Source organism: Oncorhynchus nerka, linkage group LG1, assembly GCF_034236695.1.
Source record: "Oncorhynchus nerka isolate Pitt River linkage group LG1, Oner_Uvic_2.0, whole genome shotgun sequence".
NCBI lineage: Eukaryota > Metazoa > Chordata > Actinopteri > Salmoniformes > Salmonidae > Oncorhynchus > Oncorhynchus nerka.
The window spans coordinates 20,925,405-20,942,363 of record NC_088396.1 but is presented as its reverse complement, the minus strand read 5'-3'; the positions used below and the strand labels follow the sequence as shown (position 1 = coordinate 20,942,363).

The window sequence follows — 16,959 nt, the reverse complement described above, 5'->3', positions numbered from 1 at the left end:
GTATGTTCTTTGTCCCCATGTGCAGTTGCAAACCCTAGTCAGGCTTTTTTTATGACGGTTTTGGAGCAGTGGCTTCTTCCTTGCTGAGCGGCCTTTCAGGTTATGTAGATATAGGACTTGTTTTACTGTTGACATACAGTGCCTTGCGAAAGTATTCGGCCCCCTTGAACTTTGCGACCTTTTGCCACATTTCAGGCTTCAAACATAAAGATATGAAACTGTATTTTTTTGTGAAGAATCAACAACAACTGGGACACAATCATTAAGTGGAACGACATTTATTGGATATTTCAAACTTTTTTAACAAATCAAAAACTGAAAAATTGGGCGTGCAAAATTATTCAGCCCCCTTAAGTTAATACTTTGTAGCGCCACCTTTTGCTGCGATTACAGCTGTAAGTCACTTGGGGTATGTCTCTATCAGTTTTGCACATCGAGAGACTGACATTTTTTCCCATTCCTCCTTGCAAAACAGCTCGAGCTCAGTGAGGTTGGATGGAGAGCATTTGTGAACAGCAGTTTTCAGTTCTTTCCACAGATTCTCGATTGGATTCAGGTCTGGACTTTGACTTGGCCATTCTAACACCTGGATATGTTTATTTTTGAACCATTCCATTGTAGATTTTGCTTTATGTTTTGGATCATTGTCTTGTTGGAAGACAAATCTCCGTCCCAGTCTCAGGTCTTTTGCAGACTCCATCAGGTTTTCTTCCAGAATGGTCCTGTATTTGGCTCCATCCATCTTCCCATCAATTTTAACCATCTTCCCTGTCCCTGCTGAAGAAAAGCAGGCCCAAACCATGATGCTGCCACCACCATGTTTGACAGTGCGGATGGTGTGTTCAGGGTGATGAGCTGTGTTGCTTTTACGCCAAACATAACATTTTGCATTGTTGCCAAAAAGTTCAATTTTGGTTTCATCTGACCAGAGCACCTTCTTCCACATGTTTGGTGTGTCTCCCAGGTGGCTTGTGGCAAACTTTAAATTACACTTTTTATGGATATCTTTAAGAGATGGCTTTCTTCTTGCCACTCTTCCATAAAGGCCAGATTTGTGCAATATACGACTGATTGTTGTCCTATGGACAGAGTCTCCCACCTCGCTGTAGATCTCTGCAGTTCATCCAGAGTGATCATGGGCCTCTTGGCTGCATCTCTGATCAATCTTCTCCTTGTATGAGCTGAAAGTTTAGAGGGACGGCCAGGTCTTGGTAGATTTGCAGTGGTCTGATACTCCTTCCATTTCAATATTATCGCTTGCACAGTGCTCCTTGGGATGTTTAAAGCTTGGGAAATCTTTTTGTATCCAAATCTGGCTTTAAACAGTATCTCAGACCTGCCTGGTGTGTTCCTTGTTCTTCATGATGCTCTCTGCGCTTTTAACGGACCTCTGAAACTATCACAGTGCAGGTGCATTTATACGGAGACTTGATTACACACAGGTGGATTGTATTTATCATCATTAGTCATTTAGGTCAACATTGGATCATTCAGAGATCCTCACTGAACTTCTGGAGAGAGTTTGCTGCACTGAAAGTAAAGGGGCTGAATAATTTTGCACGCCCAATTTTTCAGTTTTTGATTTGTTAAAAAAGTTTGAAATATCCAATAAATGTCGTTCCACTTCATGATTGTGTCCCACTTGTTGTTGATTCTTCACAAAAAAATACAGTTTTATATCTTTATGTTTGAAGCCTGAAATGTGGCAAAAGGTCGCAAAGTTCAAGGGGGCCGAATACTTTCGCAAGGCACTCTATACCTTTCCAAACTTGCATAACATACATAGTCACTCATCTCTATGTAAATGATTAACACCCCTTGGCCTTGCGCCACCATTATCTTTCTGTTAACACCCACATCTGACTTATCTTGCTCAAGTTTAGATTATATTGGTGTCGACACCACAGTTCTAATACAAAAAATAATATATTTATTGCATATATATATGTTCCTAGTATAAGTGCATTTCTAATAGTACTTGATTAATAAAAACATCTTTCCAGTATGTAACATGTCTCCCCAATACATACACATGGCTTGTGGTTCTATAATTGATTAACTAAAGTACACAGTCGCTGGCCTTCACAAGTTCAGACCTATGTTGGCTATGAATGATTAACCCATATACATGTCCAGTAGCCTTCGCAAGATCAGACATGGCCCAAGACGGTCAGGTCTATGTTGTTCCAGCTTGGCACATTCACATAGATTCTGCTCACATTCTGTTTTTACATGTCTAACAGTTAGAAATCATATAGCCTTATATTTGGTCCAGCTTTATACATTCACATGGATCCAGTCTACGTTATGCTTACACATGTCTAATGAATAACCCAAAAGTAATTATGCTCCCTACATCTAAGAAAACAATATAGATACTTGAAAATCCTACGTAATGTCATGGAAATTCTCCTACAATCTCCTGTGAATCTGTTTGGATGGAGTCAAAATGTAAATATCTTACTTTGGCAAATCTTTGTTTCTAACAGATAGACTTTATGGTTCAAGAGAAAATAGCCTAACAACTTAATCAACAATGGCATTATTTTCAATGAACTCTGCAACTCTTCCAACTTAACTTTTTTCACAACTGATACCAGTTTTACACCAAAACATTGACAAACAAATACATAATTACATAGTAAAATAAATAAAAGTGTGTAAAAAAAATGTATAGGATATATTTCATGCTGAAACTCTCCTATTAAACACCAATGGTGTTCACTAAGGTGATGGGTTATATTTAGGATAATGTTTTACAGTTTGTCATTCTATTTTTTATTTTAAAATATATATATTTTTTCTTTCCCCCTATATTTTATATGTGATAAGGCCACACAGAGGGCCAGAGATAATTACAGACATCTGTGATAATCTGAAGTACCCAAGAGGGCCATGTCAAGTGGTAGATTACATCAAATCCTTGTAAAATACCCAAATTCTGGGAGTTTACTGATAAACTTTGAACGTTTCCAGTAATATACCCTCCATTTGCAACCCTAGTTATGCCTATAATAAGGCAATTCATATTCATTTTCCAAAATGAATTATTGTTAACTCACAGCAACGCATGCTAGAAGCCTTGACCTGATGCACACATATTTCTCTGTCCTCAGTTGAATTGAAGTCCTCAATCTGTATTTTTGCCTTGTAACTGATTGCCTCTAGAAAGAAAGGAACAACACATGATGAAGATGAGCTAGCTACTAGTATAAAGCAATGGGAAATCTAATAAAAAAATCTAATCTAATTGTTACAAAGAATATTCTGAAATGATTCAGACCCCTTCCCTTTTTCCACATTTTGTCACGTTACAGCCTTATTCTAAAATGTATTCAATAATTCACCCCCCCATCAATCTAGACACAATGTCCCATAATGACCAAGCAAAAATGTTTTTTTAGACATTTTTGCAAAGGTATTAAAAATAAACAGAATTATCATATTTACATAAGTATTCAGACCCTTTACTCAGTACTTTGTTGGAGCAACTTTGGCACCGATTACAGCTTCGAGTCTTCTTGAGTATGACTAAAGTATTAAGTTTATAAGGAAATGTAATTAATAGTGTAAGTTAGACACTCATCAGACAACTTCAGTAGGTAGCTAGATAGCTTGGTTTCCATTTTCCCCCTGACTGGTCCTCAACGGTTACGGGTCTTGGAACTCATGTATTCACCAGAAATAGCTTCTGGTCAACTGTTTGCCACTTATGTCAATAAATATTGTTGCAACAGGTTTGCCACCGATTGAAATAGATCCTTGAGACAATTGTTTGCCAGAAAGATATCTCTGGCAAACTGTTTGCCACTAGTGGAGAAAATGATTATTGTTGCCAAACGTTTGCCGCAGATTCACCACTATTGGTAAACATTTGCAAACTTCTGGCAACAAGTTACGGTTATGACACCGAACTGCAGTCAGGTCAAGACCCTGGTGAGGACGACGAGCATGCAGATGAGCTTCCCTGAGAAGGTTTCTGACAGTTGGTGGAAAAATTCTTCAGTTGTGCAAACCCACAGTTTCATCAGCTGTCCGGGTGGCTCATCTCAGACGATCCCCCAGGTGAAGTAGCTGGATATTGAGGTCCTGGGCTGGCGTGGTTACACGTGGTCTGCGTTTGTGAGGCTGGTTGGACGTACTCCCAAATTCTCTAAAATGACGTTGTAGGCAGCTTATGGTAGAGAAATGAATATTAAATTATCTGGTGGACATTCCTGCAGTCAGCATGCCAATTGTACACTCCCTCAAAACTTAAGACATCTGTGGCATTGTGTTGTGTGACAAAACTGCACATTTTAGAGTGACCTTTTATTGTCCCCAGCACAAGGTGCACCTGTGTAATGATCACGCTATTTAACCCAGATTATTGATATGCCACACCTGTCAGGTTGATGGATTATCTTGGCAAAGGAGAAATGCTCACTAACAGGAATGTCGACAAATTTGTCTACAGAATTTGAGAGAAATAAGCTTTTTGTATATGGAAAATTTCTGTGATCTTTTATTTCAGCTCATGAAATATGGGACCAACACTTTACATGTTGCGTTCATATTTTTGTTCAGTGAAGATGGGAAAACAAACATGGTAACAACAAACAGAAAACTGTCCGATCACTGGAAGTACAGTAACTTCTTATTTAGTTTCTTTAATCAGAAACCTTCACTGTGAGTTGATCACTTCAACAGTTTCTGTTGAGTAGAGAGCAAATAGGAGGTGGTGAAGAAAAGCTCTCTGTGGGTGAGACTGTATTCAGGATTACATTGTTGTTGATCACAGTAATTTCACCTCCAAATCTATGATTAGCACTGTTTACTGCATAGTAATTTGTGATTGAAAGTGTTGATTGCTTAAAACGTAGTGTGATTTCAATGCAGATTTATTCTTTCCATAGAATGGAATGTTCAAGGATATCTAATATTATATTCTTCATAACCATAGTGTAGGACAAATGTAACGTATTTGTGTCACTCTGCTGAAGGTGTTTTATCAACCGTGGTGTCAATAACTGTAGGTGAACTTCCTTTCTATATATGATATGTTTGATGTTATCTCTATGACTTGCATTTTGCGTGCTCTGTAATGACCTTTCCCGTTACTTTTGTTTTTCATTAAGCAGGTTTCCATTGACCCAGGTTTATTCAACAAAAGAATTGTCGCACAAAATGTGTAATGGAAACGGCAGCAATATAATCCATTTCCTATCAGCAATATAGCAATATAATCCATTTCCTATATTTCCTATGTGTGTGTGTGTGTGTGTATATCAACGTGTGAAAAGTGTGTGAGCGTCTGTGCATGCAACGGTGGTTGCGAAAGTATGTGTGCTTGCAGGTTGGCGTGCCACTGAGTTTAAGATTGCGTGTCAGTGTTTTGGGTGGGAGGAGTTGAAGGGGTAATGACCTGGATTCCTCACGAGATATGAGGTAATACTTTGAGATTTAGGGTATAGCTCAATGGTTAGAATACCATCATGACTCCTCCCAGAGCAGGGTTATTGGTGTAAGGGTTAACTATGACTTGCATTTTGCGTGCTCTGTAATGACCTTTCCCGTTACTTTTGTTTTTCATTAAGCAGGTTTCCATTGACCCAGGTTTATTCAACAAAAGAATTGTCGCACAAAATGTGTAATGGAAACGGCAGCAATATAATCCATTTCCTATCCATTCGACAGGAGTGTATTTTTATTTTGTCTAGCTTCTTTATTGCGACAAATGATCATGGAAACGTTTTCTTTTTAAAATATATTATGATTGCCTAATAATTTTGAAGGTACACGGGGCACGTGATGTATCAGGAACTATAACGCGTCACTTCTCATTTCATTCTAAATGTCTGCTACATGCTAAATAAAAAATGTCAACTATAAAATTATGTTTCTGTGCAGGACTGTGTCCTGACTTCCCAGAATGCCTAAATTGCTGCCCCATGCTTTTCTGGTTGGCTGGCAACTTTCAACATCCAATTATTTCAGAATTACAAGAGTGGACGTTTCAACATGGCATGGACCTTGGCGATACGTTTGCACATGAGAATTGTTCAAATATGGCACATATGAGTACATTATTGCATTCTGTAGCCTACCTCCTATAGGAGGGCATACAGGCTGTCGCCAATGTATTCATGCTCAATTTGCCTTAAATGGGTCATGAAAACAACCATTACATTATTATTGAACACTAGATTTTTGCGTGTTTTTAAAAAAATGTGTAGGTGTGACGCCATTATGTCCAGTTGTTTTTATCGACAAGGTAGTTAAATGGAAAAGCACCTTACCAGGCAATTGTCGCATCTATTTTCGATGCGAACTTTTTAAATGCAGACAACAACAAAAAATCACTGGACAAGTTATTGTAAACATAGCTAATGTCATGTTACTCAATGGGACATTTATGAATAACAGAATAACAGTTTATTTTGTAGAACTAAGAAAACCATCAATTCAACTATAGCAATATGAGGACTATTGGAGAAAAGTAGAATGCTAGAATGCTGTATTATTAAAGAGCCCATTTAAATGAGTGATGCTTACTTTTCTGGTTTCAGTACTTGTTAATACAATGTTTTACTGATCATAAGTATAACTGTTATACTTTCACAAAAAGTCACTAGTCAATAGGCAGCTAATATCGGCACCCAGAACCAACTCAGCGCTATATGTTAAGGCTGTCACAATGAAATGACTAGCGAGCTAATCCTCCCCATGTCATCAATAACCTGAACCATTCAGCCTGCTGATAGACTTTAGTCAACAGGAAGGACTGACTGGGGTTATATAACAGCCTGCCTGCAAAGGCAGACCCAGACACACACAGTTTAGTCTGAGGTCCAGCCCCCTCTCAGTAGCATTCAGTGCCAGACTTCAGGGAGGTAGTTTCCTTCTCACAAAACAGCTTGTGTAACTGAGCAGAGAGTCAGAGAGACATGGGCTGGCGGAAGGGTGTTCTTGTGCTGAAGCTGGGGCAGGGGCTGAGGCCGGGGCTGAGGTTGGGGCCAGGGTTGGGACTGAGGCAGGGGCTTAGGCTGGGACTGCTGGTTCTGCTGTGCTGCCTTGCTCTTTGTCCAGAGCCTGTCCAGGGGGACAAGGTCCTGGTGATGCCTGTAGACGGGAGCCACTGGCTGAGCATGAAGCCGCTGGTGAAGGAGCTGGCGGCCAGAGGCCATGAGATGGTTGTGCTGGTCCCTGACACATCCATCCTCATCCAGGGCTCTGACTACTATAGGACTGAGACCTTCAGGGTCCCCTACAGCAAGGCGCAGCTGGACGAGAATGTCAACAAACTGAAGGACGCTGCATTCCTCAAGGCCCCGGATGTAATGGACATATTCGTGAACGTGCAGCACCTGGTTCACTTCACCACCATGCAGGTGAAAGGCTGTGAGGGTCTGCTGTATGACAAGCCCCTGATGAAGCGACTGAGAGGAGAAAGATTTCAGATGATGCTGACTGACCCCTTTCTACCCTGTGGATCCATCATCGCTGACTCCTTCAACATCCCAGCGGTGTACTTCTCGAGGGGGATCCCCTGTGGGCTGGATGAGAAGGCTGCCCAGTGCCCCACTCCCCCATCCTACGTACCACGCTTCTTCTCCGGCAACACTGACCACATGGATTTCCTAGGGAGGGTTAAGAACATGCTCATGTACGGTCTGGAGAGCTACCTGTGTACGGTGATGTTTGCCAGCTTTGACGAGCTGACCAGTAGGTACCTAGATAAGGACATGACGTACAGGGAACTGCTGGGTCACGGGGCGATCTGGCTGCTGAGGTATGACTACTCCTTTGAGTATCCCAAACCCAGGATGCCCAACATGGTCAACATTGGCGGCATCAACTGTGGTAAAAGAGCTCCACTTCCAGCGGTGAGTCTCATAAGAGTGTGTTTTAGAACAAACATTTACATTACATTCTACATTTAAGTCATTTAGCAGACGCTCTTATCCAGAGCGACTTACAAATTGGTGCATTCACCTTATGACATCCAGTGGAACAGCCACTTTACAATAGTGCATCTAAATCTTTTAAGAGGAGGGGGGGGGGTGAGAAGGATTACTTTATCCTATCCTAGGTATTCCTTAAAGAGGTGGGGTTTCAGGTGTCTCCGGAAGGTGGTGATTGACTCCGCTGTCCTGGCGTCGTGAGGGAGTTTGTTCCACCATTGGGGGGCCAGAGCAGCGAACAGTTTTGACTGGGCTGTTTTGACTGGGCTGGTAGGGAGGCGAGCAGGCCAGAGGTGGATGAACGCAGTGCCCTTGTTTGGGTGTAGGGCCTGATCAGAGCCTGGAGGTACTGAGGTGCCGTTCCCCTCACAGCTCCGTAGGCAAGCACCATGGTCTTGTAGCGGATGCGAGCTTCAACTGGAAGCCAGTGGAGAGAGCGGAGGAGCGGGGTGACGTGAGAGAACTTGGGAAGGTTGAACACCAGACGGGCTGCGGCATTCTGGATGAGTTGTAGGGGTTTAATGGCACAGGCAGGGAGCCCAGCCAACAGCGAGTTGCAGTAATCCAGACGGGAGATGACAAGTGCCTGGATTAGGACCTGTGCCGCTTCCTGTGTGAGGCAGGGTCGTACTCTGCGGATGTTGTAGAGCATGAACCTACAGGAACGGGCAACCGCCTTGATGTTAGTTGAGAACGACAGGGTGTTGTCCAGGATCACGCCAAGGTTCTTAGCGCTCTGGGAGGAGGACACAATGGAGTTGTCAACCGTGATGGCGAGATCATGGAACGGGCAGTCCTTCCCCGGGAGGAAGAGCAGCTCCGTCTTGCCGAGGTTCAGCTTGAGGTGGTGATCCGTCATCCACACTGATATGTCTGCCAGACATGCAGAGATGCGATTCGCCACCTGGTCATCAGAAGGGGGAAAGGAGAAGATTAATTGTGTGTCATCTGCATAGCAATGATAGGAGAGACCATGTGAGGTTATGACAGAGCCAAGTGACTTGGTGTATAGCGAGAATAGGAGAGGGCCTAGAACAGAGCCCTGGGGGACACCAGTGGTGAGAGCACGTGGTGTGGAGACGGATTCTCGCCACGCCACCTGGTAGGAGCGACCTGTCAGGTAGGACGCAATCCAAGCGTGGGCCGCGCCGGAGATGCCCAACTCGGAGAGGGTGGAGAGGAGGATCTGATGGTTCACAGTATCGAAGGCAGCCGATAGGTCTAGAAGGATGAGAGCAGAGGAGAGAGAGTTAGCTTTAGCAGTGCGGAGCGCCTCCGTGATACAGAGAAGAGCAGTCTCAGTTGAATGACTAGTCTTGAAACCTGACTGATTTGGATCAAGAAGGTCATTCTGAGAGAGATAGCGGGAGAGCTGGCCAAGGACGGCACGTTCAAGAGTTTTGGAGAGAAAAGAAAGAAGGGATACTGGTCTGTAGTTGTTGACATCGGAGGGATCGAGTGTAGGTTTTTTCAGAAGGGGTGCAACTCTCGCTCTCTTGAAGACGGAAGGGACGTAGCCAGCGGTCAGGGATGAGTTGATGAGCGAGGTGAGGTAAGGGAGAAGGTCTCCGGAAATGGTCTGGAGAAGAGAGGAGGGGATAGGGTCAAGCGGGCAGGTTGTTGGGCGGCCGGCCGTCACAAGATGCCAGATTTCATCTGGAGAGAGAGGGGAGAAAGAGGTCAGAGCACAGGGTAGGGCAGTGTGAGCAAACTACTTCAACTGTGGTAAAAGAGCTCCACTTTCAGCAGTGAGTCTCATAAGAGTGTGTTTTAGAACAAACTACTTCAACTGTGGTAAAATAGATCCACTTTCAGCAGTGAGTCTCATAAGAGTGTGTTTTAGAACAAACAACTTCAACTGTGGTAAAAGAGCTCCACTTCCAGCAGTGAGTCTCATAAGAGTGTGTTTTAGAACAAACAACTTCAATTGTGCGTAGCTGTGCAACCAATATGGAACCAGGTCCAGAAACCTCAAGGGATAGATTCACTACTGTGGCAATTATACCCCCACTATAATCTAACTGAGGAACTGAGGGGCCCTTCTAGTTCCTACCCTACCAACCACAGGAAGATAAACTACTCTGCAGGGATTGTTCTGTGGGGTAAGGAATAGGGTTAGCTGTGATTGTTGTAGGGTTGATTATGCCTTTATCTTCTATGAATACAGGGTGTGTTATCAAGGCATGGTATCCTTTCACAACTTCACCCTCCCTCCTTCAGTTAATGTTTTGCTAACCAGACCAAAGACTGTTCTAATACTGATGTGTGGAATTTAGACATACATTTTTTTAATGTGAGTTAAATAATTTGATGCCTTGTCTGTTTATATTGTTCAATGTGAAATATTGATGAGCACCATGAGGTAAGGTTTCACACAGCAGTTGCTGTTTGTTTTCTGCCTGTATGTACATACAATTCCATTGCATAGTGAAGGACCACAAATCATTGTGTGTTTGGTTCATCGTGTGTGTGGTTCTGCGGATATTTCGGAGAAGGGTCTACTTGCAATAACTGTGATTTGTGGTTGTGAGGCCAGTTGGATGTACTGCACCTTCAATCAAATCAAATTGTATTAATCACATGCACCGAAAACAATAGGTGTAGCCCTTACAGTGAAGTGCTTACCTTCAAGCCCCTAATCAAGAATAAGAAATAAAAGATGAGGAACAAGTAATTGTTCTTGGGACAATAAAAGGCCACTCCAAAGTGTAAAGTTTTGTCACACAGTACAATGCCACAGAAATTGTTGCATGTTGCGTTTTATATTTTTGATAAGTATAAATGTAAAACGTTTTTGTAAACTAACTCTTCCCCCGTGCCTCAACAGGACCTGCAGGAGTTTGTGGATGAGTCAGGAGAGGATGGCTTCGTGGTCTTCACCCTGGGCTCTATGATCTCTCAGATGCCTGAGGAGAAAGCCAAGCAGTTCTTTGATGCCTTCAGCAAGATCCCTCAGAGGGTAAAGACACCTCGATGCTGGCCCAAATGGCACCCTATTCCATATATTGCACTACTTTTGACCACAGCTGGTCAAAAGTAGTTCACTATATAGGGAATAGGGTGTTATTTGGAACGCATCCATCGTCTGTCTATTACATTATGTTTCCCACAGTTAACCATTTCTGACCAACACAATCTTTAAGTATACAGTCTCTATGTCTTCTGTAGACATCAACAACTGACAACATATTTCCTGAGCTTTCTTACATCTCCTAGATATAGGACAGACACTTTAAACCCTTATTCCTTATGATTTATGTTTTTACTGTCTTTTTTTATATTTATGAATGAATGCGTTTCTATGGGCTGTAGTAGTAAAGGCCAAATTCAATATTTTATCAAATAACATATTTTATATATATGTTTAATACCAAATGGGGTCCTAAAATTCCAAATCAAATAGCTAAATGATCAATAGTATGACCATCTTAAAACAATTCCATATGTTAGCTTAGTCATGCACTGCAATTACACAATTGACTGGTTGAAATAAATTCATAAGAAGAAGATTGTGGGAACTATACTGTTAGATTTCAGCCTGTGTGTCCATGTATACTGGTGATTCAGCCCTATATGCGTCAGCAACCACAGCTAGTGAAATCAGTGCAACCCTGAACAAAGAGTTGCAGTCAGTTTTAGAATGGGTGGCCAGTACTAAACTGGTCCTTAACATCTCTAAAACTAAGACCATTGTATTTGGTACAAATAATTCTTTAAGTTCTAGACCTCAGCTGAATCTGGTAATGAACGGTGTGGCTGTTGAACAAGTTGAGGAGACTAAATTACTTGGTGTTACCTTAGATTCTAAACTGTCATGGTCAAAAAATATTGAATGATTGTAAGTCTGTCTGTGATAAAGAGATGCTCTGCTTTCTTGACACCACACTACACAAAGCAAGTCCTGCAGGCTCTAGTTTTATCTTATCTTGATTACTGTCCAGTTGTGTGGTCAAGTGCTACAAAGGACCTAGTTAAGCTGCAGTTGGCCCAGGACAGAGTGGCACATTTTGCTCTTCATTGTTGTCAGAGGGCTAATATCAATACTATGCATGCCAGTCCCTCTTGGCTAAGAGTTGAGGAGACTGACTGCATCGCTTGTTTTTATAAGAAATAAATTGTTTGCATAGTCAACTTACATACAACACTGATAAACACACTTACCCCACCAGACATGCCACCAGTCCCCAGGTCGGGAACAAATATAGTAGAAAGCAATGGGTTAGAAGAAGCCTACATAACCAACCCGTAATGTAAAATGCAACATCCATTTACGGCCAGCTATGTAAACTCTAACACGGATTTATCCTGCAATAGATGTCATTCAATTGGTAATATTCATTTTTGTCTTCTTCTCATGCCTTTTTAAGGAGAAAGTAATCTGAAAGTAATTAGATTATGTTACTGCGTTTGGGTAATCTAAAAGTTACGTTACTGATGACTATTTTGGACAGGTAACTAGTAACTGTAACAGATTACATTTAGAAAATTACCTACCCAACACTGCATATAGGCCTAATCTCCAATCCACCATTAATCTAATCTAGACTAAGAACAAGTCCTTTGTCCCCCGTTGTACTTAACTCTGAGGAATGCTGTAATTACATGAAGTTTCAATGACATTTGCATATTCTCCATTCTTCATATACTACGGCAAGGGTCATGGCAAGCTGCTGTTCTATGTTCAGTTTGTGTGGCGTACACTGGAGCTATACCTTAACTCTCCAGACACACATTTATATTCCACTACAAAGTGCTGTACCTTCACCACTATATCCAGAATTGGCAGATGATTCTATATGACTTGATAAGCTAAGTAAACTGTTCTCTGTTTTCAGGTGGTGTGGAGGTACACAGGAGTGGTGCCTGAGAACATTCCAGACAATGTCAGATTGATGAAGTGGCTTCCTCAGAATGATCTGCTGGGTTAGTTTCGTCTCCTCATCAGAGATAATGTTACAATGATATAGTTATGATGAAAACCACCTGGGTTACAGAGGGGTACTCTTCTCAGTAAACACATGCTACTGTTGTTGCCATTTTGCAAGAGAAACAATACATCTTCTTCTTCGTGGTGAATGTTCTATGTTCCATGTTCTAGGCCACCCCAAGGTCAAGGCCTTCATCACCCACGGAGGAATCCACGGTATCTACGAGGGGATCTGTAACAGTGTTCCCATGGTGATGCTTCCGTTGTTCGGTGACCAGAGTGACAACGTACATCGCATGGCGGTGAGGGGTGTCGGGGAAGTGCTCACTTTGTTCGATATCACCTCAGAGAAACTGGTGGAGGCCCTCAACAAGGTCATCAACGACAAGAGGTCAGACATGTTAACGTAATACAAGGAAGTATACTGAACAAAAATATAAACGCAACATGCAACAATTTCTATGATTTTACTGAGTTACAGTTCAATTGAGGAAATCAGTCAATTGAAATAAATAAGTTAGGGCCTAATCTATGGATTTCACATGACTGGGAATACAGATATGCATCTGTTGGTCACAGATATCTTTAATAGAAAATGGGCCTCAGGATTTCATCACAATATTTTTGGGCATTCAAAATGCCATTCGATAAAATGGAATAGTGTTTGTTGTCTATAGCTTATGCCCATAGCATAACCCCACCACCACCATGGGGCACTCTGTTCAAAACATTGACATCAGCAAACCGCTCACCCACACAACACCATACACATGGTCTGTGGTTGTGAGGCAAATTGGGCGTACTGCCAAATTTTCTAAAACAACGTTGGAGGCGGTTTATGGTAGAGAAATTAACATTAAATTAGCTTGCAACAGCTCTGGTTGACATTCCTATAGTCAGCATGCCAATTGCTCCCTCAACTTCAGACATCTGAGGCATTGTGTTGTGACAAAACTGCACATTTTAGAGTGGCTTTTTATTGTCCCTAGCTCAAGATGCACCTGTATAATTATCATGCTGTTTAATTAGCTTCTTGATATGCCACATCTGCCAAGTGGATGGATTATCTTGGCAAAGACAATCTTCACTGAGAGGGATGTAAACAAATTTGTGCACAAAATTTGAGAGAAAAAAGTTTTTGTGCATATGGAACATTTCTGGGAACAACATTTTACATGTTGCGTTTTATATTTTTGTTCAGCATAATAATGTTACAAGGACATGTTATACACTGAAAATAATAACTATTAACCTTTTAAATGTAACTACATGTAATCTAAAATGGAATCTACATCATCCCTGAAAGTCATTTTTATCACGAGAGGACCATCAACAATAACTAGTAATGCTGCATTCTCCAAGATAGGTTAAAATGTCACCTTTCTGGTAAAAATAGTTATAAATTGTTGAGGTGTAGACACGTTTTAGGACACAAGCTCAAATAAACAGGACAAGTATGATAAAAATATAGCAGTGCAAACAGTACAGGGACCAAATCCTAACTTGAGATCTACATATTGAGTTTCAGTGCAAATATCTTGTCAACAATGCATGATTTAAATAAACGTCTGAGTTCCTCATTAGAATTCAGCCCCAGTCTATGAGGAGATTGGAAACTCTGTTGCATCTGTCCTTCTGCCCCAGTTACAAGGAGAAGATGCTGAAGCTGTCAGCGGTACATAAGGACCGTCCCATCGAGCCCCTGGACCTGGCTGTGTTCTGGGCGGAGTTTGTTATGCGCCACGGCGGAGCGGAACACCTAAGACCCGCCGCTCACGACCTCAACTGGATCCAGTACCACAGTCTGGACGTGTTCACTCTGCTACTCACTATAGTTCTCATTGTTGTCATGGTCACCGTTAAATGCTGCAAAGTCTGCTTCCGCAAGTGTTGTGGAACGAAGAAGACTATGAAGAAGAAGAAGAATGAGTGAATGTCCTTCCTGTGGCCAAGGCCGGGATTCAATCCAAGGTTCGCTGTAGAGCGCTGTCGACGATAATGTGCCTTTTAAAGGCAATGTTCCTGTGTTTGCTGAGATCACATTCACAGTAAACGCTGCAGATGTTGGCTCAATCAGAAAGTACCTTAAAATGTCAAGCGCGCTACAGATTGAATCCCAGCCCAAGCCATCAGGCCCTAGAGTCCAGAGTAACTATACTGCTCACTCTAGGCCCTGTGTATAACATTTTTATGTTTGTTTGTTTTGATATCTCAGGATAATGTCAGAGTAACTTCATGTATCTGTTGTCAATAAGGCCTAATGCCTGCCGCCAGCAAGACAGTCTCATTCCACCACAGGAGGTTGGTTGCACCTTAACTGCTGGTAATGGCTGGAGTGGAATGAGTGGAATGGTATCAAATACATCGAACATGTAGTTTCCATGTGTTTGATGCCATTTCATTTGTTCCATTACAGCCATTATTATGAGCCGTCCTCCCCTTCGCAGCCTCATATTTATTCCACAGTCAGCCACTGTGCTGTTGGAGGAGTGTGACTTCACAACTGTTGGCCTGTCTAGCATGTGTGATGCCAATTCAAGATCCTGTTTAGTAAAAAGCATGAGCTGACGCACACACACATTGTTTTGTAGAAGTGCTTAACCAACAAAGATCGAACTGTATAAAAATAAATCAAGTTGCAGAGTCAGACTTGCCGAAACGTTGGTTATTAGCTTTACTTAATCAGTTGTTTGGAATATATATAATTGTATAAAAAGAAAGTTGTACACTCCCTCTCATATATATATATATGAGAGAAAGTGTGTACAACTTTATTTTTATACAATTTAAGATCCTGGTAACACAACCAGCATATGTCATGCTGGAATAAAGAATTATGGAGACAGGTGCAGGAATACACAATAGGGGTTTTTAATACATCCAAAACAAACACGTATACAAAAACACTGGGCTGTACCCAAACAAAAGAGCGAGGGTAAACCTTGTTGAACGCCACAGGACGATTCCCATAATACACAATATATATATATATATATATATATATATATATATATATAGCATAACAGCTGCACCAACACATAGGTACTCACAGCACCAGTGGACACGGGAACAATAATCGACAGCCCAATAGAAACCAAAGGGCACACTTTATACAAGTACTAATCAGTGGGAATAGGGGACAGGTGTGCATTATGAATGTTCCGGAGGGATCCGTGACAATATAGTGGCAAGAGAGAATTTCTCTTTGTCTTTTTAAAAGGCATTTTGAAAGTAAAAAGCTATGGCAGGTGTGTCATTTTGCCTGGGCCTCATTCGGTCTTCATCAAGGTCCAGAGAGCACCAGACTTTTTCTTATATTTCCTCGCCGTCAAAATTGGCTGGTAGTCCTTGGTAGTCCTTTATCCATCGTTTTTGGAATTTCCGATGCTCCCTGACTGTCTAGCTTTCATTTCAGTAATTCATGTTTTTTGTTGTAGGATAAAGTAGGATAAAGTAATCCCCCCCTTAAAAGACCTAGAGGCACTATTGTAAAGTGGCTGTTCCACTGGATGTCATAAGGTGAAAGCACCAATTTGTAAGTCGCTCTGGATAAGAGCGTCTGCTAAATGACGTAAATGTAAATGTAATGTAAATGTTGTACAGTACTTTTTCATTGTTTGTAATGTTTCAAGTGAAAAAAACATTGTGAAAATCTACAAATAAATTGTAATACAAAGTTGCATCTTTGTCCCTTTTCATTGCAGTTAGAGGGAAAGGAAGTGGGCTGGGGCTGTATTAGTTAGGGTATTATTATTTATGGGGCTGTTAGGTTAGAGGGAAAGGAAGTGGGCTGGGGCTGTATTAGTTAGGGTATTATTATTTATGGGGCTGTTAGGTTAGAGGGAAAGGAAGTGGGCTGGGGCTGTATTAGTTAGGGTATTATTATTTATGGGGCTGTTAGGTTATTTAGATTTAAGTAAAAAAAATTAGAGTAAGAAAAACCAGAACATTTTTAGATTCTGAATTTGAAAGTTGCCTTTATTGTATCAAAATTGAACATGGAATAACGGAAAACAAATAACCACTTTTATTCAATTTTTGCATTTTTGTTTTGTTCATACCCGGAAGTACACACCTCCTCATAGAAAA

General features: G+C 41.5%; 1 protein-coding gene across 1 annotated transcript; it reads left to right on the top strand.

Moving 5' to 3' along the window:
• The first annotated feature begins 6,803 nt into the window (after positions 1–6,803).
• Positions 6,804–16,550, top strand: LOC115114346 (UDP-glucuronosyltransferase-like). Its single transcript, XM_065015129.1, has 5 exons — positions 6,804–7,865; positions 10,771–10,902; positions 12,779–12,866; positions 13,042–13,261; positions 14,515–16,550. The coding sequence occupies exons 1-5, from the start codon at positions 6,927–6,929 to the stop codon at positions 14,801–14,803; spliced, it is 1,668 nt and encodes a 555-aa protein (XP_064871201.1). The 5' UTR covers positions 6,804–6,926; the 3' UTR covers positions 14,804–16,550.
• The last annotated feature ends 409 nt before the right edge of the window (positions 16,551–16,959 follow it).